At 42.6% G+C, this 27580-nt stretch overlaps 1 protein-coding gene across 1 annotated transcript in view; it reads left to right on the top strand.

Annotated features, from left to right (window-relative positions):
* Window positions 1–10368: 10368 nt before the first annotated feature.
* The window catches only part of LOC134205801 (amino acid transporter heavy chain SLC3A1), a 29380-nt gene continuing 12168 nt past the window's right edge, over window positions 10369–27580 (top strand). The window contains exons 1-3 of the mRNA XM_062681395.1: window positions 10369–10562; window positions 10761–11024; window positions 27328–27500. Of these exons, the coding sequence (XP_062537379.1) occupies window positions 10823–11024; window positions 27328–27500 (375 nt within the window). The 5' untranslated portion in view covers window positions 10369–10562; window positions 10761–10822. The remainder of the gene's footprint in view (window positions 10563–10760; window positions 11025–27327; window positions 27501–27580) is intronic.

The following is a 27580-nucleotide window of genomic DNA, read 5'->3' as shown; positions in this document are numbered from 1 at the left end:
GTGTTGGGAATCTATGAAATGACGTCAGATGGGTTTTAGCGATTAGGCCTATGCAGCATACCGTAATGTATATGTCATCCGGGTAGAATAGTTTTAGGCGATCGCAACCAAATGTATATACGAGCGCGGCAAGAATCGACGAGATTCAGCAGTTTATTGATATTGAATGTTATCCGTTCACGTGAGACTCTCGCTTCGCTCAAGAAACTATTAAAACAGTATCGCAAAAAAAAAATACAAAATTAGACCATGGAGATGGACACAGTATTCAACAAATTAAAATATAAGACGTTGGAGCTTGACGCTCGAATGAACACAGCAGGATCCCCTTATGGGCTATGAAGAGTATTCTTTATTAAGATTTTTATCGGTCATTCTGCTTCAAAAACGTTTCTTCTCTGATCGGTCTTGTTCGTAAGCAGTTTTTCGTGGCATAAAATGTTATCTAATATTAAACTTCTGTTTGTGCACTTTTTCTAATATTTTTCTATTTCGCTCAAGTTGTATGATGTCTGTGTATGAGAAAACTTCATCACACCAAACATTTATTGCCTACTTCAAGGCTTTTTGCATTTTACAATTGCGGATCATTTACAAATGGCCGGGGTTCTAACAAATCGCACCAAGCGCCAACGAAAAATTACCCATTTTTCTGCCCAAGCATTCGCTTAGCAGATTTAATTAGTTAAAAATCTTATTGGATTTCCCACTACCATAACTAAAGATATCCTACAACAAATATGTGGATGAATTGATATGAAATTATTTCCGTTTTACACTTTCGATCAAAATATCACAAGGCAGTCAATAAGCCACTTAAATGCAATCCAATCAAAATCTAATCCAAATTCAATATGAATTCAATTCAACTTAAATACAAATCCAATCTAAATCAAATCCAAATCCAATTTTTACTCAATCCAAACCCAAGTTCAATGCGAATCCAATTCAAATCCAATCAAAATTCAATCTAACTAACAACCAAATCCAACGGAATTGAATGGGATGGTACAAACTCGTCTTATAACAAGTGAAGGCATTTCACTGAAAAGCTCAAAATAATTTTCTTTACCAAATCCAATCCAAATCAAAATTTTATACAAATTCATTCCAATTCCAATCCAATCCCAATTTTAATCCAATACAAATCCAATCAAAATATAATCCAAATATAATTTAAATCCAAAAAGAATTAAATCCAAACCCAATCCAAATGAAATTCAAATCCAATCCAAATATATTCAAAATTTATTCCAAATCCAATTCAAATCTGATCAGAACGAAATCTTAATAATGCAATCCCAAATCAATCAAAATCAAATCCAATCCCAATCCAATTTAAATCAAATCCAAATCCTATCCAATCCAAATCCAATCCAAATCCAATCCAAATACAATCCAAATCCAATCCAAATTCAATTGCAATCCAATCCAAATCCAATTCAAATCCAATCTAAATCCAATCCAAACCTTCTCCAAATCTAAATCTAGTCCAGATCCAGTCAAATCAAGTCCAAATCCAGTCCAGATCCAGTCCAGGTCAGTCCAGATCCTATCCAAATCAATCAAATCAATCCAGATCCAGTCCAAATCCAGTCCAGATCCAGTCAAATCCAGTCCAAATCAGTCAGGTCAGTCCAGATCCAGTCAAATCCAGTCAAATCAGTCAGGTTCAGTTCAAATCAGTCCAGATCAGTCAGATCCAGTCAAGGTCAGATCCAGTCAAGTCAGTCAGTCCAGATCCAGATCAGGTCCAGATCAGATCAGTCCAGATCCAGTCAGGTCAGTCAAGATCAATCGAGTCGAGTCAGGTCAGTCCAGGTCAGTCCAGATCCAGTTCAGATCCAGTCCAGATCGGTCAAGTCAGTCCAGGTCCAGTCCAGATCCAGTCCAGTCAGTCAGTCAGTCCAGATCCAGTCAGATCCGGTCCGATCCAGTCAGATCAGTCCAGATCCAGTCAAGATCGGTCCAGGTCAGGTCAGTCAGTCAGATCCAGTCAAGTCGGTCAGTCCAGGTCAGTCCAGGTCAGTCAGGTTCAGTTCAAGTCAGTCCAGATCCAGTCAAGATCAGTCCAGATCGGTCAGATCCAGTCAGGTCAGTCAGATCAGTCAGGTTCAGTTCAGATCCAGTCAGATCCAGGTCAAGATCCAGTCAGAGTCCAGTCCCAGTCAGTCCAGGTCAGTCAGGTCAGTCCAGGTCAGTCCAGGTCCAGTCCAGGTCGGTCAGATCCAGTCCAGATCAGTCCAGGTCCAGTTCAGATCCAGTCCCAGGTCAGTCAGGTCAGGCCAGTCAGATCCAGTCCAGGTCGGTCAGATCCAGTCCAGGTCGGTTCAGGTCCAGTCAGTCCAGATCAGTCCAGGTCCAGTCAGTCCAGATCCAGTCAGATCCAGTCAGGTCCAGTCAGATCAGGTCAGTCCAGATCCAGTACGGTTCCAGATCAGGTTCAGTTCAGATCCAGTCAAAGTCAGTTCAGGTCCAGTCCAGTCAGGTCCAGTCCAGGTCCAGTCCAGATCCGTTCCAGATCCAGTCCAGATCCAGGTCAGGTCAGATCCAGATCAGTCCGATCCAGTCCAGATCGGTCCAGGTCCAGTCCAGATCCAGTCAGGTCAGATCCAGTCCAGGTCAGTCAAAGCCAGTCCAGATCAGGTCCAGAGTCAGTCCAGATAAAGGTTCAGATCCAGTCTAGGTCCAGTCCAGATCTAGTCCAGGTCCAGTCCAGATCCAGTCGAGGCCAGTCAGATCCAGATCCAGGTCAGTCCAGATGAGTTCAGATCCAGTCTGGGTCCAGTCCAGATCTGTTCCAGATCCAGTCCAGATCGAGTCAGAGCCAGTCCAGGTCAGATCCAGATCAGGTCAGTCAGATAAAGGTTCAGATCCGTTCTGGGTCGATCCAGATCTAGTCCAGATCCAGTCAGATCCAGTCAGGCCCAGTCCAAGATCCAGTCAGGTCCAGTCAGGTCAGTCCAGATCAGTCCAGATCAGTCAGGTCCAGATCCAGTCCAGATAAAGTTCAGGTCCAGTCTAGGTCAGTCCAGTCTGATCCAGATCGGTCCAGTCGAGTCCAGGTCAGATCCAGTCAGGTCCAGTCAAGTCAGTCAGATCCAGTCCAGATCCAGTCCAGATCAGGTCAGATCCAGTCCAGGTCAGTCCCAGTCAGGTCAGTCAGATCAAATACCAAGTCAGAGCAAAGTCCAGTCAGATCAGTCAAGTCCAGTCCAGATCCAGTCCAGGTCAGTCCAGATCCAGTCCAGGTCAGTCCAGATCCAGTCGATCCAGTCAAGTCAGTCCAGATCCAGTCCAGGTCAGTCCAAGTCGATCCAGATCCAGTCCGATCCAGTCCAGATCGGTCCAGTCCGATCAGTCCAGTCAGTCAGGTCAGTCCAGATCAGTTAAAGATCAGATCCAGATCCAGTCCAGATCAGGTCCCAGTCAGGTCCAGTCCAGATCAGGTACCAGTCAAGGCAAAGTCAGTCCAGGTCAGTCAGTCGAGTCAGTCCAGTCCAAGATCCAGTCCAGATCCAGTCAGATCCAGTCCAGGTCAGTCCAGATCAGTCCAGATCAGATCCAGATCGAGTCAGTCAGTCAGGTCGAGTCCAGGTCAGTCAGATCAGGTACAGAGTCCAGTCCAAGATCCAGTCAGGTCAGATCCAGGTCAGTCCAGATCCAGTCAGGTCAGTCCAGATCAGTCCAGATCCAAAGTCAGTCAGGTCCAGTCAAGTCAGTCCAGATCCAGTCCAGGTCAGTCGATCCAGATCGGTCAGATCCAGTCCAGATCAGTCAGATCCGGTCAGGTCAGGTCCAGATCAGTCCAGGTCAGTCCAGATCCAGTCAGATCCAGTCAGATCAGTCAAGTCAGTCCAGATCCAGTCCAGGTCAGTCCAGATCCAGTCGATCAAGTCAGTCAGAGTCGGTCAGTCCAGTCAAGATCCAGTCCAGATCCAGTCCAGGTCAGTCCAGATCCAGTCCAGATCAGTCTTGATCCAGTCCAGATCAGTCCAGATCGGTCCAGATCAGTCAAGATCCAGTCCAGATCCAGTCCAGATCCAGTCAGATCAGTCCAGGTCCGATCGATCAGGTCAGTCCAGGTCAGTCAGGTCAGTCCAGATCCAGTCAGTCGGTCAGAGTCAGTCCAGATCCAGTCCAGATCAGTCCAGATCCAGTCAGGTCAGTCAGGTCAGTCCAGATCAGTCCAGATCCAGTCAGATCCAGTCCAGATCGGTCAGATCCAGTCAGGTCGGTCAGTCCAGATCCAGTCAGGTCAGTCCAGATCAGTCAGGTCAGTCCGATCCAGTCCAGATCCAGTCAGGTCAGTCCAGATCCAGTCAGTCCAGGTCAGTCCAGGTCCAGTCAGGTCCAGATCCAGTCAGTCAGATTCCAGATCCAGTCAGATCCAGGAGTCAAGTCAAATCCAGTCCAGATCAGTCCAGATCCAGTCCAAGTCGATCCAGATCCAGTCCAGATCAGGTCCAGATCAGTCAGGTCCAGTCAGATCCAGTCAAGGTCGGTCCAGAGTCGGTCCAGGTCGGTCCAGATCCAGTCAAGATCAGTCCAGATCCAGTCCAAGGTCCAGTCCAGGTCAGTCCAGATCAGTCCAGATCCAGTCAGGTCCAGTCAGTCCAGTCCAGGTCAGTCCAGGTCAGTCCAGATCCAGTCCAGGTCAGTCGATCAGTCCAGTCCAGATCCAGGTCAGATCCAGTCCAGGTCAGTCCAGGTCAGTCGGAGTCAGTCCAGATCGGTCCAGTCCAGTCAGTCAGGTCAGGTCAGTCCAGATCCAGTCCAAGGTCAGTCAGATCCAGTCCAGGTCAGGTCAGATCCAGTCAGATCCAGTCCAGGTCAGTCCAGAGTCAGTCCAGGTCGGTCAAGTCCAGTCCAGGTCAGTCCAGGTCCAGTCGATCCAGTCCAGATCAGTCAGATCCAGTCCAAGATCCAGTCCAGGTCAGTCAGGTCAGTCCAGGTCAGTCAGATCCAGTCCAGATCCAGTCCAGGTCGATCCAGTCGAATCAAGTCCAGGTCAGTCCAGATCCAGTCCAGATCCAGTCAAGATCCAGTCAAGAGTCCAGGTCAGATCGGTCCAAGTCAGTCAAATCAGTCCAGATCCAGATCGGTCGATCCAGTCAATCCAGTCAGTCAAATCCAATCAGGTTCCAGTGCCAGATCCGTTTCCAGATCCAGTCCAGGTCAGGTCCAGATCCGCCCAGATCCAGTCCAGGTTCAGTCCAGATCCAGTCAGTCTGATCCAGGTTCAGTACCAGATCCAGTCAGAATCAGATACCAGGTTCGGTCGAAGTCAGTCTTGATCCAGTCCAAGTTCAGCCCAGATCTAAGTCCAGTCAGGTTCAGTCCAGATCCAGTACCAGATCCAGCCCCAGATCGGTTCCAGTACCAAGTCAGCCCAGATCGATCCAGTCCAGATCAGTCCAGTCCAGTTCAGATCTAAGTCAGTCAGGTCAGTCAAAATCGGTTCAGATCCAGTAAAAGTCAGTCCAGAGTCGGTTCAGATCCAGTCAAGTCCAGTCAGGCTCAGTTAAGATCCAGTCAGATCCGGTTCAAGATCCAGATCAAATCAGTCCAGATCTAATCCAGATCCAGTCCAAATCATCCAGATCCATCCAGGTCCAGTCCAGATCTGATCGAGTCAGTCCCAGTCAGTCCAAGATCAGTCCAGATCCAGTCAGGCCAGTCAGTCCGGATCCAGTCAGGTTCAGTCCAGATCAGTCCAGGCCAGATCCGGATTCAGTCCAGATCCAGTCCAGATCCAGTCCAGATCTAGTCCAGATCAGTCCAGGTCCCGTCCAGATCCCGTCCAGGTCAGTCCAGATCTGATCAAATCCAGTCCAGATCCAGTCCAGATCAGTCCAGTCAGTCCAGGCCAAGATCCAGTCCGGATCAGTCAAGATCAGTCAAGTCCAGTCAGTTCCAGTCCAGATCCAGTCCAGATCAGTCCAGATCCAGTTCAGGCTCAGTCCAGTCCAAGTCCAGTCAGGTCAGTCAGTCAGTCCAATCCCAGATCGAGTCCAGGTCAGTCCAGATCCAGTCAAATCAATCCAGGTCAGTCAGATCCAGTCGATCCAGTCCAGATCAGGTCAGTCCAGATCCAGTCAGTCCAGATCCAGTCAGATCCAGTCAGGTTCAGTCCAGGTCAGTCCAAGTCAGTCCAGATCAGTCAGATCCAGTCCAAGTCAGTCCAGATCAGTCGGCTCCAGTCGGTTCCAGTCAGATCCAGTCCAGGCCAGTCGGTTCCAGTCAGGAGTCCAGTCCAGGTCCAGGTCAGTCAGTTCCAGTCAGATCTAGTCAGATCAGTCCAGTCCAGTCAGTCAAGGTCAGTCCAGATCCAGTCAGATCCAGTCCAGATCCAGTCCAGGTCCAGTCCAGGTCGATCCAGATCCAGTCAGAGTCAGTCCAGATCCCGGTCCAGATACAGTCCAGATCAGATCCAAGTCAGTCCAGATCAGTCAGATCCAGTCAGATCCAGTCGGAGATCCAGTCCGGCTCCAGTCGGTTCCAGTCAAGTCAGTCAGGCCCAGTCGGTTCCAGTCCAGATCCAGTCAGAGTCCAAGTCCAGTCAGTTCCAGTCCAGGTCTAGATCGAGATCAGTCAAATGCAATCAAGGTCCCATCCAGATCCAGATCTAAGTCAGTCAAGTCGGTCCAGATCCAGTCAGAGTCAGTCCAGTCCAATCCAGATCCATGCCAGATCAGAGTCGATCCAGTCAGGTCATGCCAGATCCATGCGAGTCAGATCCGGTTAGGTCAGTCAGATCCAGTCCAATCTGATCAGTCAGGTCCAGGTCAGTCTAAGATCAGTCCAGATACAGTCCAGGCCAATCAGTCAAGTCCAGTCCAGATCCAGTCAGAGTCAGTCCAGATCAGTCCAGATCCAGTCAGATCCAGTCCAGATCAGTCCAGATCCAGTCAGTACCAAATCAGTCAGATCCATGCCAAATCCAGTCAAATTGATCAGTCCAGATCCAGTCCAAATCAGTCAGGTCCATGCCAGATCAGGTCAGATCGAGTCCAGATCCAGGTCAAGATCCAGTCAGGTTCGGTCCAAGATCCAGTCAAATCAGTCCAGATCCAGTCAAGATCAATCCGGATCAGATCCAATCCAAATCAATCCAGATCAATCCAAATTCCCTACAAATCCAGTCAAAATCCAATCCAAATCCAATCCAAATCAATCCAAATCAATCCAAATCAATCCAAATCAATCCAACCAATCCAAATCCATACCAAACCAATCCAAATCAATCCAAATCCATACCAAATCAACCAAATCCAATCCAAATCCATACCAAATCCAAACCAAGTCAAACCAGTCCAAATCCAATCCAAATCCAATCAAATCCAATCCAAATCCAATCCAAATCTCATACAAATCCAATTCAAATCCAATCCAAATCCAATCCAAATCCAATCCAAATCTCATACAAATCCAATCAAAATCCAATCCAAATCCAATCCAAATCCAATCCGAATCCAATCAAAATACAATCCGAATCCAATACAAATCGAATCCAAATCCTATCCAAATTCAATCCAAATGTAATCCAAATCCAAATCGAATTCAATTCCAATTTTTATTTCCAAGCCAATTTAAATCAATCTCATATTGCATAATCAAATCAAGCCATATTCCAATCAAAATCCAAATTCATTCAAAAACAAATCCAACCCAAAATCTTCGTTCTCTCTCAGCATTTCAGATACCCCATTCCCATCGGAACCCAATATTTCTGATCGGCTCAAATCCTGATACTTATCGTAATCCAATTCCGTAAATATGATACCAAAGTCGGTCATTTTACGATCATAATCCTATTAAAATTCATCTAAATCCAATACAATCTTATCATAAATCTAAATATACCACAAATCACAACACAATGCAAAACAAACTAAACCAAATCTAACATTAAAACATCAAAATCAAATTTAAATCTAATCCAATCAACGATAAAACCATACGTCCAATCCAAAACAAGTATTATCCAAATTCAATAACAAGCAGCTCTAATCCGCATTTATTTATTTTCAGAGTAGCAGACCACCCTAAATCAATAGAACTTCATCTAGTTTAAAAGGTTCACTAACCAGAATTCATATGAAATTCATTTAAAGTAAAATATTCTTCACTGAGCATGATTCAACTTTCATTCTCATTCTTGATTACGTTGGCAGAAGAGTACCTAAATGAAAGCAACGGAAATCAACAAAGAGAGACGTACATCAGCTTTCTTATCGCCATGGACGGTTTCTGTGCATAGAACTTGCAGCCAGTGGCAGCTGTCTTTTTTGACCTGATCTGTTTCGCCTCAGAACGCTCAGAACATAATTGGAAACAAGTGGCTGGAAACAGCCAGACAAGGGAGAAAGAATGCGCCTTCTCTTGGTTCAAGCAACCAACCCACAAAGAATTATTAAGGGAGAGGTTCATCTTCGCAATTTGTTCAGTTGACCTGAGCACACATTTGGAAGGATGAATGAATGACCGTCATTGCGCATTCCATTTAGTTTCTCCTTATCGCTTTCATGCATTGAGTATGGGCTCAGCATCATTCGTCCTTTGGCCCTTAACCAGAGCGCAGTTGTGCGAGTTCTCGACCTTCGTCTGAGTTGATAGAAGCTGTCCTTTATCAGAATCGATCCGTTTGATTGACGTGCAAAAATTAGGCGTGAGTCCCAGGTTTATCGACGAGCTGTACGTTCGCTACTGAAGTGCTAAACATTCCGCCCGAATTGTCTGCAGGTGAGGAACCCCAACGCATACCAAATCCAATCCAAATCCAATCCAAATCCATACCAAATCAAATCCAAATCCAATCCAAATCCATACCAAATCCATACCAAATCCAAATTCAGTCCAAATCCAATCCAAATCCAATCCAAATCCAATCCAAATCCAATCCAAATCCAATCCAAATCCAATCCAAATCCAATCCAAATTCCCTACAAATCCAATCAAAATCCAATCCAAATCCAATCCAAATCCAATCCAAATCCAATCCAAATCCAATCCAAATCCAATCCAAATCCAATCCAAATCCATACCAAATCCAATCCAAATCCAATCCAAATCCATACCAAATCAAATCCAAATCCAATCCAAATCCATACCAAATCCATACCAAATCCAAATCCAGTCCAAATCCAATCCAAATCCAATCCAAATCCAATCCAAATCCAATCCAAATCCAATCTAAATCCAATCCAAATCCAATCCAAATCCAATCCAAATCCAATCCAAATTCCCTACAAATCCAATCAAAATCCAATCCAAATCCAATCCAAATCCAATCCGAATCCAATCAAAATACAATCCGAATCCAATACAAATCGAATCCAAATCCTATCCAAATTCAATCCAAATGTAATCCAAATCGAATTCAATTCCAATTTTTATTTCCAAGCCAATTTAAATCAATCTCATATTGCATAATCAAATCAAGCCATATTCCAATCAAAATCCAAATTCATTCAAAAACAAATCCAACCCAAAATCTTCGTTCTCTCTCAGCATTTCAGATACCCCATTCCCATCGGAACCCAATATTTCTGATCGGCTCAAATCCTGATACTTATCGTAATCCAATTCCGTAAATATGATACCAAAGTCGGTCATTTTACGATCATAATCCTATTAAAATTCATCTAAATCCAATACAATCTTATCATAAATCTAAATATACCACAAATCACAACACAATGCAAAACAAACTAAACCAAATCTAACATTAAAACATCAAAATCAAATTTAAATCTAATCCAATCAACGATAAAACCATACGTCCAATCCAAAACAAGTATTATCCAAATTCAATAACAAGCAGCTCTAATCCGCATTTATTTATTTTCAGAGTAGCAGACCACCTAAATAAATAGAACTTCATCTAGTTTAAAAGGTTCACTAACCAGAATTCATATGAAATTCATTTAAAGTAAAATATTCTTCACTGAGCATGATTCAACTTTCATTCTCATTCTTGATTACGTTGGCAGAAGAGTACCTAAATGAAAGCAACGGAAATCAACAAAGAGAGACGTACATCAGCTTTCTTATCGCCATGGACGGTTTCTGTGCATAGAACTTGCAGCCAGTGGCAGCTGTCTTTTTTGACCTGATCTGTTTCGCCTCAGAACGCTCAGAACATAATTGGAAACAAGTGGCTGGAAACAGCCAGACAAGGGAGAAAGAATGCGCCTTCTCTTGGTTCAAGCAACCAACCCACAAAGAATTATTAAGGAGAGGTTCATCTTCGCAATTTGTTCAGTTGACCTGAGCACACATTTGGAAGGATGAATGAATGACCGTCATTGCGCATTCCATTTAGTTTCTCCTTATCGCTTTCATGCATTGAGTATGGGCTCAGCATCATTCGTCCTTTGGCCCTTAACCAGAGCGCAGTTGTGCGAGTTCTCGACCTTCGTCTGAGTTGATAGAAGCTGTCCTTTATCAGAATCGATCCGTTTGATTGACGTGCAAAAATTAGGCGTGAGTCCCAGGTTTATCGACGAGCTGTACGTTCGCTACTGAAGTGCTAAACATTCCGCCCGAATTGTCTGCAGGTGAGGAACCCCAACCCATACCATTGAGAGATAATAATTAAAGGGACACCCCACCACCGAAGCCGCGAAGTTGTGAATCAATATCTAATATGGCGTATAGGAACATATAGCACTAACTCTTTTCTCGCTTTATGCCTTCATCTCGAACGGGCGTTCATCGGTATTTGTGGCTATAATCACCCTCGGACTTGCGAATAGAAATACGATAGACGCCCCTATCTAGGTGTTTGTTGCTGGCTCCACCGCGAGAAGGCGAAGGCATGGATGAAACGAACAGGAACAGTGCGAAGCTAGATATCGAAGCGGCCAGACTACAGTCTGCCGCGGTGGACAAAGACAAACAGGACCACGATACCAAGGAATCGTACAAGAAACTCTCGGAGGCGGAAGTCGAGCAACGTGCCAACAAAGCACCAGATTCGACGGTACAGGTACCAGTCGCAGCAATTCCGGACGGGAACGGTAGGTTGCATTAGTCTCAATTGCATCGGATACTAAATTATTGATTAAAAGTGTGCTCAATATGGAAACACGAGTTGAGATGTCTTCGCCAGCGATGCGAAAAAAAAAATCCAAAATGGATGACGAAATCAAGTTCAAGTTCGACGTCATCTAAATACGCGTATGCGTCGTACCTACATATCTTCACTCTTCAGTAAATGGCAATAACAAATTCGTTATTGAAATGACTGTGATACGAAAAAAGTGCATCTTTTCGAACCGAAAACATTAAGCCTTCATGAAATTGGGTTACAGTAAAATTATGTGCGTGCATATGCTGCTGACACCATCTTCGTGTCTTTGTACGGCGAGCGCTTGGCAATGTCAACCTATCTTTTCTGTACAAAAATAGAGCACATTTTCAAGCGTTCGGACAGACACGATGTATGATGAGATGTGGGTTTTGCATATATTTGTTAATGATGCATAACCTCTCTGCGGCGCAAATAAATTTGCTAAAAAACATCGATATTGCTCCATCATTCATCACAGAGGTACATGTTGCTACCGTGGCAACGAACTTTGATGTAGAATTTATTTAAAGGTTAGACTGACCTAACAGCAATTTGCGCGTTTTTCTTCGCGTTTCGATTGGCATACGTGAAGATTGCTTTCAAGTAGCGAAAAGATAATTATTAAAGTCTCATTACAACGGAATATACATATATTAGGACATAAAAATGAATTTCTGTCTGTCTGACCCTTATAGATTTGGAAGCTACGGAACCGAAGGGTGTGATAATCTCTATACAGAAGTTTTAGTGTACGCGGAAGGTTTTTAAGATGGTTCAAAACCCCTCCCCGCTCTAGAAGAGGGCTCCCATACAAATGAAACACAAATTTTTGCACAATTCTGGAAATGATCAAGCAAATGGAACCAGATTTGGCGTGTGATGGTTTTCGAAGACAGAGAATGTTTCTAAGATAGTTCGAGATCCCTTCCCGCTCTAAAAGGGGTTGGGGAGGTGCGCTCCCATACAATTGAAACGTACATTTCTGCATACCTCAGGAATTATTTGAGCGAATGAAACCCAATTTGGCATTTGACATCAAATCGCAGAGCAAACCGTTAAAACATAAATTGTGAATACAAAATAAATGTTTCTTACCAAATTAATTTTGGGCGAAACAAAGTTCGTTATTTTTTGTATTTTTGTATTTTGATTTTAATTAACAGTCTGCAACAATTTATTTATGAAAACTTTAATAAAATAATTGGTTTGATAAATCAAAGTGCCCGATACGAGTAACATATTTTGAGAATTAGAAATCACGTTCACTCTGTTATTTTTGCTCGGGCTAGCTACTCTTGTCGCACCAAATCGATGCTACGTGAGCGTTTGTGGCACGCTGTCTCATCCATGAGAATTAAGAGACTCTGTAGTAGTAGGGGCTACTGATGGCCATCCCTCTGGCGGCAGCGAAATTTACTAGCCGTAGGCTGTTGTCGTTGGTAGCGGAGAGAAGGCTCTCCCTATCGATAATGGGACGGAAAAAGTCCTCCTAGCCGAAAATTGCACAATAACATCGCGCTACAGCGATTTTATTACTGTTTTTTTTTTTCTTTAAAAAATGTGCTCAATACTATTTTAGAGATGCCGAATAACAAATGCAGTCAATGTTTCTACAGATGTTCTAGGTTCTCCAAACCCTTCTGGAGTTCAGACCAATCAGTCTACTAAGTCAACTGAGCTCAGAACAAAACCAAAAGCAACCCATGGTGACCATACAGGCCCTTAGAAGTCATGCGCATGATTTACTTTATCCCAAACAACCACACATCGCTTAAGAATACTCGATTGGAATTATCGTTTATTGATACAAACTTCTTCAAAATCGCATTGTGCTACGGAACCAATCAATTTATTCATAAATTTTCCCGTACAGTAGGCTGTTTTGCGAGTTTATTACACGTACATTTGTTGACATCACTTATCGCTACAAGCAAACTCGGATGAAATCGGATTATTTGTCATACAGAGTTTGTTTTCCCAGACTACATTGCAATGAATAGCAAAAAAAAACTTCGCATAGACCTCCGTGCAAAGTCGGATAAATAAAACACATACCTATATCGCCTCCACTTTTGTACGTAAAAGGCGCTTTCGCCCCTGATAAGCGAGGAAATTCTTGTGCATGGGTAATGTGACCAGATATATTTTGTGCCAGCGCGGGACAAAATTTAATAAATCCTTGTTTTTATTCAAAAATGTGCTTAAGTCAAAACTTTAAAATTTGATAAACCCCTATGGGACTCGCTTGGCCCTGGATCAATCACACAATCCCACCTTTGTTGTGAATGAATCTGCTCAATATATTACAACGGTGCGAGTTCCTGATGGTTAAACTTATTTGTATTGGTTGCATGATTCATTTAGCTAATATCCAAAGTGATCGTATTATTCGTTTTATGCAATTAGGCAGAGCGCTCAAATTGGCTTAAAATGCCTACATCTTACTCAGGTTTTTTTTATTCCTTAAAATTACTTAAAATTCGTCGAACTTGCTCAGATTTCAAGTGAAGTTTTTACTAAAATAATAACAACATACGAACACGATGTGAGTTGAAATTGTTGAGCTAGGGATCCCAAGGATCCTACATAAAGAGATCTTGAGCCAATCGAGCATTGAGAACTATCAGAATCTGAGCCAAAGGAGCATTGTTATTTTTTATTATTTCTAGTTGTTGACTTCTACTGTAGTGTTGATTTTCAAGATTTTTTGGCTATGCAGTCTGATTTATTAGAACATATTTTTAAATTTTGTCCAGCGTTTCGTCATCGGGTTCGATGTCTTCTTCCAGGAGAAAAAAGTTGATCGCTTTTTGTTAAGTATGATAGGCGTTCCATTACAAAGAGCAAACCTTTTTTTCCTGAAGGAGACATCGAACCCGATGCCGAAACGTTGGACAAAATTTAAAAATTTGTTCTAATAAATCAGACTGTACAGACGAAAAAGCATAGCATAGCATAGCATAGCATATGTGATTGTACAAATCGTGGGTGGCTATACAATGCTCAATTTAAGCTCCATCTGAAATAAGGGCGAATGTCGCAAGAGAAGACTCTCCCCGTCGACCCCCCTCCCTTAAACAAAAGTGACAAGCAGCAGATCTCTCTGTGGTTTATCACTTCAGAACGAAAGAAAACAATGCGAACTTGCATTCTGAGGTGATAAACTGCAAAGAAACTCCCTGCCTGTCACCTTCATTCAAATGAGGGGAAGTCGACGAAGAGAACCCTCTCCCGCGACACCCGCCCCCCACCAGACAGAGCTTGAACCGAGCAATATACTGTATATTGTCGCAAATTGGTACTTGGGATTAGAACCTTTTCCTATACAGTAGCAGTTGTATACCTGGCCACGTCCTTACAATCACGGAAGGAAAGGAAGGAATGTTAGTTCAACATCTACTAGTGAAGATGCAGGGAACCCATACTACCTTCATAGATGTCTCGGGAAGGAAAATTTGTGTTAGTGGGTAAGGTGAATAATAGGGAGCTCTATTCGACAATATAGAGCGTTTGTCAATAACAGTATATGCTGTAAAAATAATAAAATATATTCATCGATTTACTTACGAACCGTCCTAAGGAAAAAAACAAAACAAAACTCAACATTTCTGCAAATCGCGCGATCGTTCTGCCGTCCGAAACAAGAGCCAACACGCACTGAACTAATAAACTTTATTACCGACCGCGCAATGCAAAACACAAAATTTCGGCAAATCGCGCGGTCGTTCTGCCGTCCGAAACAAGAGCCAACACGCACTCATCAGACTGTACAGACGAAAAAACTCGAAAATTTATTATTTCTGTGAATTTTGAAATGGTTTCAGTTCTTCACTTTAAAAGCATTGTTTTTGTTGCAGATTGAAAAAAATATTTCACAATAGCACGTTCAAATCTTCCATTTCACTTGTTATAGCTCTTTTAGTAGGTATCCAATTGAACATCTTTCCTCGTTCTCGTGTCCATAAGGATTTTACTAGGATCACCTGAATACACCAAAGCAGGCTTGTCAGAATTCCTCAAACTCGCTAGAGTCTACACGGATAGATAAATCAACCCAAACTTTGAGTTCAATATACGCACTGTTGAGAATATCGCAGAAAAAATTTACCCAAATTTGGGTAGTTTTCCCTTTCTTTCCCATAATTGTTGCCAAAACTAGAGCAAGATGTAAACACCTCACCGGGGTTGCTCAGCCCAATAACCCAAATTTGAGTAAATTCAATATTCTCAATTTTCGCTTGGATAAATTAAACTCAGTTTTGGGTAAATTGTTTACATGGGATTAAAGGCAAACTACCTAGTGCCAGAAAAGTCATTTTACTCAAATTTGGGTTATTGACCCAAACCACGGTTTTGAGTGCAAACAACCCACTTTTGGGTAGTTTTGGTTTTCAGTGTAGGACGAAATAAAATTGGAAACCAACAAACACGTGTTTTAAGTGAGTGCTTGTGCTGCCGCTCGGCGTTGCACTACCTTCTTCTTCTTCTTCTTCATTGGCATTACATCCCCCACTGGGACATTGGCGCCTCGCAGCTTAGTGTTCATTAAGCACTTCCACAATTATTAATTGCGAGGTTTCTAAGCCCCATTTCTGCATTCGTATATCATGAGGCTAACACGATGATACTTTTATGCCCAGGGAAGTCGAGACAATTTCCAATCCGAAAATTGTCTAGACCGGCACCGGGAACCGAACCCAGCCACCCTCAGCATGGTCTTGCTTTGTAGTCGCGCATCTTACCGCACGGCTAAGGAGGGCCCCTGCGTTGCACTACCACAGTTATAATTTTGTGGGAGACGGAAAGATTCAAATGACGTTGATGACAATATGAGAAACCCTTGGAGAAACCTCTTTTCTGCGTCCAAATTATATTTCTTACATCTTAAAAAAATTATCATTAGTAACAAACAGAGTAAGGAAGAGGTAAACAATTTTTTGTAGCTCTTCCTTACTCTGTTTGTTACTGATGATAATTTTATTTAAGATGTAAGAAATATAATTTGGACGCAGAAAAAAGGTTTAAGGTGACTCGGGGAGGCACTAAACACCGTGTTATTTTTCCTATCTTTTGCCTCTTTCTAGCATTATCACCTCGCAACTTTGAAGCGCGTATTTCGGTTTTTAGTTGTTTGATGTAACTGTAAATGTATCAGCATGTAGATTGCGAGTAAGCACGCTCCGGTGATACTTTTCCAAAGTCATATTTGTTGTAGAAAAAACGAACAGTGGGTAATGTCTGTGACATAACCGCTAAGTGGACGTAGGACTTGACTTGACCATGCCCTTAAGATACATAATATGTCCAAATTTCTCACATCAACTATTTTGGATAAATAATCGGCGTTGCATACCATTCCTTGGCAAAATCTTCTCATCAAACTGACACAGAAATCAAATCTACCTCGAACAAAAATCATCAAAAAAAACTCAGGAAGTATTACAGTGACTATAATAACAGTGTCGTCAAGTGTCAGAATTGGAACAGAATCGTCTGTCAGTTCCATACAAATGCGCGTTCCAAACGAGCAGGAGACCTGTCAAACGTGGCACATGACGTTACTCTTCTTGTAGGACTCTAAGGAAGTATCTGTCCGGTCACGAAATATTAGCCTCGACAGTGGCAACCTTCCCACTGAAGGACTGCCTGAAATAAACCACAAATTGGCTCAGCAGGGGATGTAGACTGTATTTCAGCCCTTCCACTGAAGGGCCTTTTAATCCGTGCGATAGCGACTGAAGGAGAACATTATTTTTAACTCTTATAGCCTTGAAAAAGGCTGTTTGCTTCGGCTAAGTGCAAAAAGTAAGAAAACGATATTTTCAAATAACCGCGAATTTCTAGTGATGGTATAAAAAAGAGTGAATGCTCTGCGAGCGAATGCACTTTTCTTTTATACCTTATTTTGAATCTTCTCTGCTTCCCAATTGGTGGGCCAATCAGCTAGTGTCGTGTATCCCGCTTCTTTGTCAGCCAAAGCGTCATCATCATCAACGCGTTCGAGAAGGGCTTCTTCTTTTTTACGCTTGTTCTCGCTGCTGGCGTCTATTTCCTAACGGGACTTTTCGCTTGATACAGGCCAATAAGCCGGGCAAGTGAGCTTAGAATTGCAGTTCAGGTGGGAAGTAGGGTGTTCTTTTCTGAGACAACATTGTTAGTAGTAGAAGGAAGGAAACACCCGGACATGGGATTTCGGGTGATAAGATTTAGAATTCATAACATGGGGCGATCATTCAGTCACGTTCGCTTTGTGTGCGGTCAGTATCAAACAATGTTTTTCTACATATTTTTTTATCATTGCCAAATTGCATTGATCAATGCATCGATATTTAACGTGTATTTGCTTAGAATTTAGTTTTGGGTCGCGCGGATTTGGCGCAGAATGGATTTTCATGTCGCGCGGAAATGGCGTGGATTTGATTTTAGTCGGCGCGGAAAATATTTCAGGATCACCGTAACAACCCTGCAATTTCTATCCCGAAGGGAATTGAAAGCTTTGATATTGATCTCTATCATTGGCTCTCTGAAGAACCGTTTGTTTTGTTTACATACATGCTGCATCATGTGGCTTTTCTTCAGCCTGTCTCGGATCATCACCGATGCCGGCCGGTCTCGGCTCGACTCTGCTGCTGCTGCCGGTATCTGCTCAGCATTGTTGCTTTGTCGGGTCTGTAGGGTGGACTGCTGCTGTACTGGCAAGATTCCGGCTGATGATGGTGGCTTCGATGACTCCAAGGTGTGAGTGCTGTTCAATCGATGATGCGGTTGCTTCGCTTGTCCCGGTCAGAATGAAAGGAAAAAATCGCGTTGCGCTATTTTATTGCTTCTCGGCAGACCCAGCGGCTGCTCATTCGCTGGTGTCTGCACCAATCAGAACGAGGTAATGGAATGATGCAAGAATTATGCGGTACCCATATTTATAGGTTCCCTTGATCTCAATGTTTTTCATTGAAAACAGTTTCATGCCTATTGAAACAAGTTTTTCGGGTCTTATCAAGCATGGACATGAAAGGCATACTTAAAATCTGTCGATTGAGGGGCTTACCGCAGAAATTCGTCCACTGAGACGAACGCTATTAACGTTTAAAATCTTTCAACACAGCGTAACGCGGTCGATTTGAATATTTTGAAATGACACCCGGTATAGTAAAGAGAGACGTAAGTCCTACGTCAAAAAGTTAAGCATTCAATGATGAAAATGACGACGATTTGATGATTGTTAGTGCTTCCCGTGTAACCTTAAACAACATGCGAGTGTGGCCGTGGCCGTTGGGTGAATGACCACTCATCAAGCCTCCGGAGCGATACTTTGTTTGTGACGAAAATCGAAAATCATTAATCAATATAATAAATTTTCAAAATCTTATAAGTTCTTGAAGAACGTTTACTAAACTACTGTTATTTATTAAATATTTCTTTATTATCTTGAAATAAGTGAAACGCGGGACATTTCGCGGGACTCTTTTCAGCGCGGGACTAATGGCGAAAATGCGGGACAGTCCCGCGAAACGCAGGACGTCAGACCATCTTTTGCATGGGCATCGCATAACGGAAAAGTATGAGCTCTTCCTAATGCAAAACAGCATACTGTACAATCTTTACGGGAGCTTTTGGCACTTGCTTCTGTTCCGCATGGCGTTCGACTACTCTATCTATAGATAAATATTTTATCTAGGTTTTCGCCTGCTACCATTGCGTCCATACTGTTGAACGTTCACTGCAGTTTTAACCGTTAGCCGATTACGTCCCGAGTAAACAAATTCCGCAACATTACAATGCGACCATTATTGTCAGAACCATTGGGCCAGACTCTACATTCTTCTCCTCGACAAAAAGAAAACAATAATCGATAATTTATTATGTAGTGTACACTTTTTCGAAAAGATATAGACGACTATTCGTTTCCAGATTGTTACAAGCTATATCCAATAGGAGCCAAAATGTGTGTCCAAAAAGCATAAATTCTTTTTTTTTCTATTTTATCTGCTAAATTATCTAATACATGCATTCATCTCTTAGACTAGGTGTTCCGTGTTTTCCTAACACTATCATCCTTATTTGCTATGTTACATTTTTAGTTATTAAATATTAATACATTTCAATTGCTTCTGGCAGTAAGAATTTTTCCTCTGGTTGAATTGAATCATGTAGGAATTACAATGTTTTCAACTTAAACTAAACTTAACCTTATTTATACTAAGGGTACAAGGAGTTTATCGTTGCAATAGAAGATTGTCTTCTCTCACAAGACGGGCGTCCTTGACGTGAAAGGTTCCACCACAAATCATGCATTTAGCATCCATGTGGCAATGTTTAGTTCCATGACCCCACTTTTGGCACTTACGGCACTGAGTGGGGTTTTGGAAATTTCCCCCAGGCCTGCGGAAATGTTCCCATGTAACACGGACATGGGACATAATACAGCCCAACAAACATTCACTAGTTGAACTAACATCAGTGTGATGATTTAATTCAGCGCTGTGTTGAATAATGTCTGTACTATTTCTTATCACAACTTCTGTTCAAGCTTTGTTCACACAATTTTGGCGAAGTTATACAACTACAACATCTCATTTTGAAAAACAACTTTATTAACTGATTCGTTAAACCTTTAATAAGCATTTAACTAAGCCTCAATTCAGCTACATGTGAATTCTTCGAAAATAATAACGCATAGAAGGTAACATCAGTAAGATCTCCAATGAACGTATTTTGAAGCAATTGCATATTGCTGCTCATATATGTAATCATTTTAAAATTTTCCTAAATCGGGTCTCGAACTGCTGTCATTTGATCATCCGCCGGTAACGTTGTCATCCGCGCCATCCTTGATTTGTTAGATATGGCTCATTCAGTGCATAACATAAATAATCTTATTGCTGAATATGAATCATAATTGGACTCTTATTCAATAAGCCGATCTGTCAAACTACAGTTTGTTAATAACTGTACAAGATTTTTATTTCAACCATTGTTCAGCCAGTCATAACCATCGCACACTAGGAAAAATACGTAAAAATAATGTCGATAAACGATAAAATAAAATCCGTCCCTAATGCTATTTATGGATTTATGAAAATAAAATCAATGTATATTCGGCCTTCCTCAGAATCTCTTGATAATCGGTTGCGATATGATTGTCAAATGCTAAGATTATTCCAATTCCGCAGCAATAAAGATCTACATCCATGCGATAATATTGGGATTCCACACATCAAAGATTCAATAATTTTCCGATGTTATTCAACGGCGTTATGTCCGGCTTTTAGTAAATTTAGTTTCGCATGAATGCATGATTTTTTTTATTGCTCCAGCAGTTTCGTTCGTTATAATCTCCGACAGTTTAATAAATCATGAAAATAAAAAGCATGTCTTGAAAATAAATCATTATTTTTCTATAAATTAAAAGATCTAGAATCCAGATTTTCTCTCAAACTGAAAAAGCATGTTTTTCCCACTGTGCGATAGATCAGATAAATGTGAAATCCAATGGTTAAGAAGGACAAAGGTAAAGAAGGATGTCTAATGCCTGCTTATTAACTTACTATTCAAACTCAATTCGACCACCCTTTCAGAGCATCACATCATAGTCGAACAGAGAACTTTAAAAATCATTAGTTCAGTACATTGTTAAACTTCCCCAATGTGCTGAAATGTGATTAAACGAAAACGTAAGTTCGACTTCAAATAAAGGTAGTAAACAAATAAATAGGCCATGTCGAATATTACTTAGATTAAATAGAATACTTAGAAAAAATAGATTTCATTTCTGTCTAGCAAATTATTCAGCATCCATTTTATTCAGCTACAAAGATCACAAATAAACAATAATTCAACCTAGATGCTTGTTTGTAGCTTGTCGTTGTTTGTTGGGAGGTCTTTTCCAAACTTTTCATATTATTTATTTCACTTTTGTTATTCAAAATCTCATTCCTAGAACCAGAAAACTCGGCAACAGATACCACAATTGGCAGAATCCTTTGCTTTTTCGCATGGATCGAATCACCTGGGCTAGAGGTTAATTCGATTTGCTCAATTTCGTCATTAATCAAATCGAACCGATTACCGAAGAATTATTTCCAATGTTAGAGTTAGAAGGAACATCTGAAGTCTCCAGTTACCTTCTATTTTTCCGCGCTTTGGCAGGATGGTTTTGAAACCTTTTTTCTTAGAGGGAAGTGGAGAATTCAGAGACTCCCCCTTCCTCTTGTTTTTATTGATACTCATTGCTGAGCGTGGAGACGTGACCTTCTAAGAGGTTTTTTCCCAGAACGGTGTCCCTGCAGGATTACCACCGCTTGTCGGAATTTTACTTCCGCAAACGGGTCCAACGTAAAACGAAGGCACGGGTCCTTGCAAAGATCATAACGGGATCTGTGGGTACAAATAGCGCTAAGAAGTACTGTTGAAATTAAAATAGCTTGGGGTAGTATTAAAAACTTCCTGTCGCAAAAAGAGAAAAGAACCGCACAGCACGAAAGCACGATGCGGTCTGCGAGGTCAACTCCAGGTGCTTTGTAGTTCTTCAGCTGGCCGATCTCCTCCTGGATTTCCTGTAGATTCGGAGCCGGAAGTGGTATGTCCTGCACGCATGCGCCTAGGTTCATTTCCATACCGCCACCGTTATCTGCCACACATTCAGGTGCTCTTCGTAGTGCTGCCGCCACCTTTCGGTCACCTCACGCTCGTTTGTAAGAAGGTTCCCGTTTATGTCCTTACACATATCGGGCTGTGGCACGTGACCCTTATGTGAACGGTTCAACTTCTCATAGAACTTTCGTGTGTTATTAGCGCGGTACAGTTGCTCCGTCTCTTCACGGTCTCGATCTTCCTGCTGGCGTTTTTTTCTCTGAAAAATCGAGGTTTTGGCACTGCCGATATGGCCACCTCGGCGAGCGGAACTTGTCGAGCCTATTGAAGAATGGAATGGTAAAAGGCTGGGACGGGACTTGCAAAGAGGTAAAAATGTAACTTCATCTGCAACCAGCAAGCGCTGTCACGAATTGTCAGATGCAACCAGCACCTTTTTGTGTAAAAGTATTGGTATCCCTCAAAAAGTATTGCGAATGATTTTGTTTTACGAGTACTTTATCACTTTGAAAATTATTCTAGAAAAGCCGGACAGCTTAATATTGAACTGTTATGAATACGTGTTTTATTTCCGATAGGAAAATCTTTATAAAAATTAGTTTACAAATCCGTAAATCACAAACACTTTTATTGTGCTCAGAAGATTCTACCCGGGATTTAAGTGAAACACTCAAGGAAACAGTTGAGAATCGATGATCAACTGTGATGAAAAGAAGAACAAGTGTCAAAACGAGGAAAAAGAAGCCGTCTTTGCAGGTCTCGTCTCAGGCAGGTCTCAGGTAAAAGGTATGAAAGATTGCAGCGGCGACGGCTCGATGATCACCTGTGAGCCGTGCATGGCAGCGAAGCAAACTAAATAAGCCATTTTATAGAAAGCTCAAATGACAGGAGACCAAACACTAATATTTACATTTCACAAGGAACATTTGCGAAAATGAAATGAAATGATGATGATGATGACGAAATGATGATGATTTACATGCAAATTTACCAAAACAAAGACCGAGCCGTCCACTCAAAATTTCGATCAGCTGTTTGAATCTGTCTCATAAAATGGCTTATAGGAACCCTTCCTCACAGCGGGAAAAGCAGCGTTCGAGTCGGGTACTGTAGCTCGTGCACTCCGATGTCTGCGGACCGGTGACTCCAACCGGTTGGGACGGTGACAAGTGTTTTGCAACATTCATCGATGATTGAACGCGATTCACCGTCGTATTTCTGCTAAGATCAAAGGATGAAGTAGCCGGATGCTTCAAGCAGTACGAAGCGGAAATGACAGCGAAATTCGGCGTCAAGAGCTCTCGGCTTCGCACCGACAACGGCGGAGAGTATAGGGTCAAACGCATCAATTGTGTTTGGCCCATATGTGAGCAAGGAGTTGCGGTTGGTTTGTAAGGACAAAGGCGTCAAGATGGAATACACAGTTCCGTACACGCCGGAACAGAACGGCGTCGCGGAGCGTATGGATCGAACGCTGGAGGAGAAAGCTCGCTCAATGCTGTTTGACTCTGGTCTTGATCGATGTTTCTGGGGAGAAGCGGTTCAGACCGCTGCGTTTCTGACAAACAGGAGCCCTGCTACTGCCCTTGGTAAGAAGATGACGCCCTTTGAGATGCGGGAGAAACGGAAGCCCGATGAACCAAAGCTTCGAGTGTTTGGTTCGTCAGCGTATTGTCATATTCCGAAGGAGCACCGAAGAAAACTCGACGGGAAGACTTGGAAAGGCGTGTTCGTCGGATATGGTATCAACGGCTATCGTATCTGGGATCCACGCAAGCAGCGAATCGTGATGGTTCGCGACGTTGTCATCGACGAAAGCGTTCAAGGAGGTAATACCGAGAAGGAGCCTGTGAAGTTGGTGACAACAACCCGAATTCGAATTACCGACACTGAAGATGATAACGATCGTTTTGGAGAGGAGACCAAACTGCCTGCCCGAGCAAAGTCTGAAAACATAATGAGAGCATATAGAAAAACATATTTGAATTTCGAAATCAAATTGAAATCATAATTTGTGAAATATGAATCATCATAATTGATTACATATTTTGATCTCATTTTGCCGTAGATTTCTAAATCGTGACATCAAACTGTGTACTTATTTTGTTATCAGAACCAATATTAAATTTAGTTTTCGATTTGCTCTCATCGATAACAGGAATAGTTTTCGATTTGATGTCACAGTAAGATTTTTCTGCTATACATTTTGTTATTTTAACCGTTAAAACGACCAAAAAGATATCAAATTAAGTAATCATATTCGAGTCGGTTTCTACGGCCGTCGGCCGCCGGAGTGGCACAAAGACTACGACATGACGTTCGCCGGCTTCGTGCTCGGCGCCATAGAGTACGTGGGCATCTTGCCAGACACTGTCACCGAATTGAGGAAGAGACCCGATTGACCAAAATGGAAGGTTGCGGTCGAGGAGGAGATGGAAGCCTTGCATAAGAACAACGCGTGGCCGCTAACGAAGCTTTCGAAAGGGCGTGATGCCATCAGATGCATGTGGGTGTTTCGAGTCAAGCCAGGAGAGGGCCGGGAACCAGACCGATATACGGCTCGGTTGGTCGCGCGTGGCTTCAGCCAGCGATTCGGATTCGACTTCACCGAGACCTACCAGCCGGTTGCGAAGGTAGACACGTTGAGGACGATGCTTGCGTTGGCCAATCATCAAATGGACATTCGAACAGCGTTCCTCAATTGAGACCTAACCGAAGAGATTTTCATGGTACAGCCGGAGGGGTTTGAGCGTGGCGATGGTTTGGTCTGCCGACTGAACCGGTCGCTCTATGGCCTCAAGCAAGCCTCGAAGGCGTGGAACGATCGGTTCCACCGATTTATAACGAAGCTCGGATTCCGGAGGACGAACGCTGACCAGTGTCTATATGTACGTGGTGATGGACGGGAGAAGGTGTTCTTGATCCTTTACGTCGATGACGTTCTGGTGACTCGGCACGAACTGAACGAGATTCTAGCCGTGAAGAAATCACTATCGAAGGAGATCGAAATGACAGATTCTGGAGAGGTAACGAGCTTTCTCGGAATGAAAATCGAAAGGGACACCGAATGGAGAGGTCTGCGGATTAGTCAACAGAGATATCTGCTGGACCTGTTAGTTCGGTTCAACATTTCCGATTGTAAACCGAGTTCCGTCCCGATGGAGAATCGCCTTCGACTGGAGAAAGGAGAGGAATTCCAGTGTACGTCACAGCCTTACAGGGAGTTGATAGCTGCCCCACCGAACAACATTGGACATATCTGAAACGTCTGATCCGGTACGTGAATGTGGACTGGAATACAGGGGCGATAACGGTGTACCTTTTGCTGGTGGCATTTTTTTTTTAAATCTTTCGAGCCTTTTAAAAGAAGACTTCCAACCCTGTTGAAAAGAGGCTTCCAAGCCATTTGAAAGCAGGCTTCACAGAATCTTGATGGACGCTTCCAAGCCTCTTGAAAAACGAATTTCGAGCCTCTTGAAGGAAGGCTTCGAGCCTTTTGAAAGAAGGCTTTCGAACCACTAGAAAGGAGACTTCCGAGCCTTTTGGAAGAAGCCTTCCGAGCTTTTTTAAGAGAGCCTTCCAAACTACTTTAAAAGAGGTTTCGGAGCCTCTAGAAAGAAGGCTTTCTTAAAATGAGGCTTCTGAGTATCTTGAAAGGACGCTTCTGAAGCTTTCGAGTGAAACAAGAATTCCGAGCCACTTTTAAGGAGGGCTTCCCAGCCTCTTGAAAGGAGCCTTCCGAGCCATTGGAAAAAAAAATCTTACCGAGCCTTTTAAAAGAAGGAGAAAAGATAAAAAAAAAGTTTTAAGAAGAAACCCTAAAAGAAGACTTCCGGGCCTCTAGAAAGGAAGCTTCCAAGCCTCTTGAAAGGAGACTGCTGAGCCTTTTAAAATTAGGCTTTCGAGTCTGTTGAAAAATGCCCTCCGAGCCCCTTGAAAGGATAATTCTGAGGGTTTTAAAAGAAGCAGAAAAAAGCAAGTTTATAAAAAAAAAGCTTAAAAGAAGGCTTCCGGCCCTCTTTAAAAAAAAATTTCCGAACCTCTCAAACTTCCGGCCAGGTCACTTGAAAGGAGACTTCCAAACCTCTTGAAAGGAGGCTTCGGAACCTTTGAAAAAAGGTTTCCGAACCTCTTGAAAGGAGTCCTCCGAGCTGTTTGGAATGAGGCTTCCGAAAAGCGTTGAAGAATGCTTCAATTTCTCTTGCAACGAGCTGAGCTTTTCGGGAAAAAGTGTTCATGTCTCTCAAATGGAGGCTTCCGAATCTGTAGACTCTAGATTTTAGTTAAGAATCATATTCTTAACATATTATTCAACATTCTGTTTTGATCAGGTAGATTGCATAGAAGATTTTTAAAATTTGTTCATTCGAGGTTTTGCCCTTTTGATCTTTTGTCCCACAGCCCTTCATCCATTGTACTGGTTGTGGACAGCAGGATTCAATAGGCCATGATTTACTGATCGCAATGCATATTGTGTACAAGACAAAGTTTTGAAATAAAAAAAATACAAAATTATCGAATCTTTATCAATTAGTTTTGATTAAAATTGTAATTCATCCGCCATTACGCATTTTTGTCCGAGGTACCCCTTGGGCCCAGCGAAGGTACATGTACCCCAGGTTGAGAACCGCTGCTATAGAGCATTCTTGATGCCTGCCGTATCCTAACGGAACTATCAAATCTATATACGTTCTAAACTGGTACCATAAATAAAATTCCCCTTGTGCATCATCATTAAACAAAACGATTTGTGTAACGCTTTGTGAAGGATAAATAAAAAAAAAACACTTATAAATAAAGACAAAAAAATAATTTGTTTGTCACGAATTGTCGCTTGAACAAATTGCAATACAATTTCAATAGACCGGTCAAAAGTTTCAAGTGTTATGCCTATTTGTATTCCATTGCAAAACGAAAACCAGTTTGATAACTTTCCCTTTCACTGAGTTCAACCCACAAAATCGTACGGTACAATTTCTCAATGGTATCACCCACCGCTAAACTGTCTGACCTTCACATTGGCAACTGTTATTCTCCTACATAATTCTATGCACACAATACCTTTGTGTGCTTTGCTTCGAAGATACTGATATAGATAATGAAATTATGAAGGTAATGAATGAACTATATTTCTTCGCAAATCATTGTTTTCTACTTCCAAGTTTCTTTAAAGCTTCTACTCAGTGGCGTAGCCATAGCAGACAAAGTTTCGTAAATGAAAAAATACATGCTAACAGTGGTACATTTTATGGCACAGCACTGTTATCGTTAATCTGCCCAAATAATAGAAGTAAGCATCTACGAAACCCGCGCTCATACCAACACAGCTTTGTACTCATTCGCTGTGCTGTTGCCGAGTCATGATTTTAAATCAAGATTGCGCGCCCGCAGCTGTCGTCATGCATGCTCTTTCAAGACCGTTAATGATCTTGATTGACCAGTCGCGGCACATTCGCTACCACCACAAGCGAAAATCACGATTGCGCGCGCCCCCTTCTCAAGCTTCTCAACGGTGCAACGGCGTACCGAACTCCATTCCATATTGAGCTCTGGGCGCGTGAACAAGCACCCAATCCTTTATAGTCTATAATCCGCTTGTCTTGTTATCGATAGTTGAACGGAAGTGATATAGAAATAATAAATCTCTCAACATTTGTAAGGTTCCGCAATGGTGCGCGAAAACGGCAACTGCAAAGATGGCGAGGACGAGCGTATGCTCAACGGAGGTGGCGGCGATGCCGAGAAGGACAAACTGACCCAGAAAGACGTCGAGGTGAAATTTGTTTCCGAGAAAAATGGAGACGCCCGGATCGATATGGAGGTGGAGAGCCAGGTAAAGTCACGATCAATTAACGACCCGGTGCTAATCGGCCTACTACTAAACTACGCAACAACAACTGTTCAAGGGTTGGC

This window comes from Armigeres subalbatus, chromosome 1, assembly GCF_024139115.2.
Source record: "Armigeres subalbatus isolate Guangzhou_Male chromosome 1, GZ_Asu_2, whole genome shotgun sequence".
In the NCBI taxonomy this organism is placed as follows: Eukaryota; Metazoa; Arthropoda; class Insecta; order Diptera; family Culicidae; genus Armigeres; species Armigeres subalbatus.
This window is presented reverse-complemented; position numbering and strand designations above follow the sequence as displayed.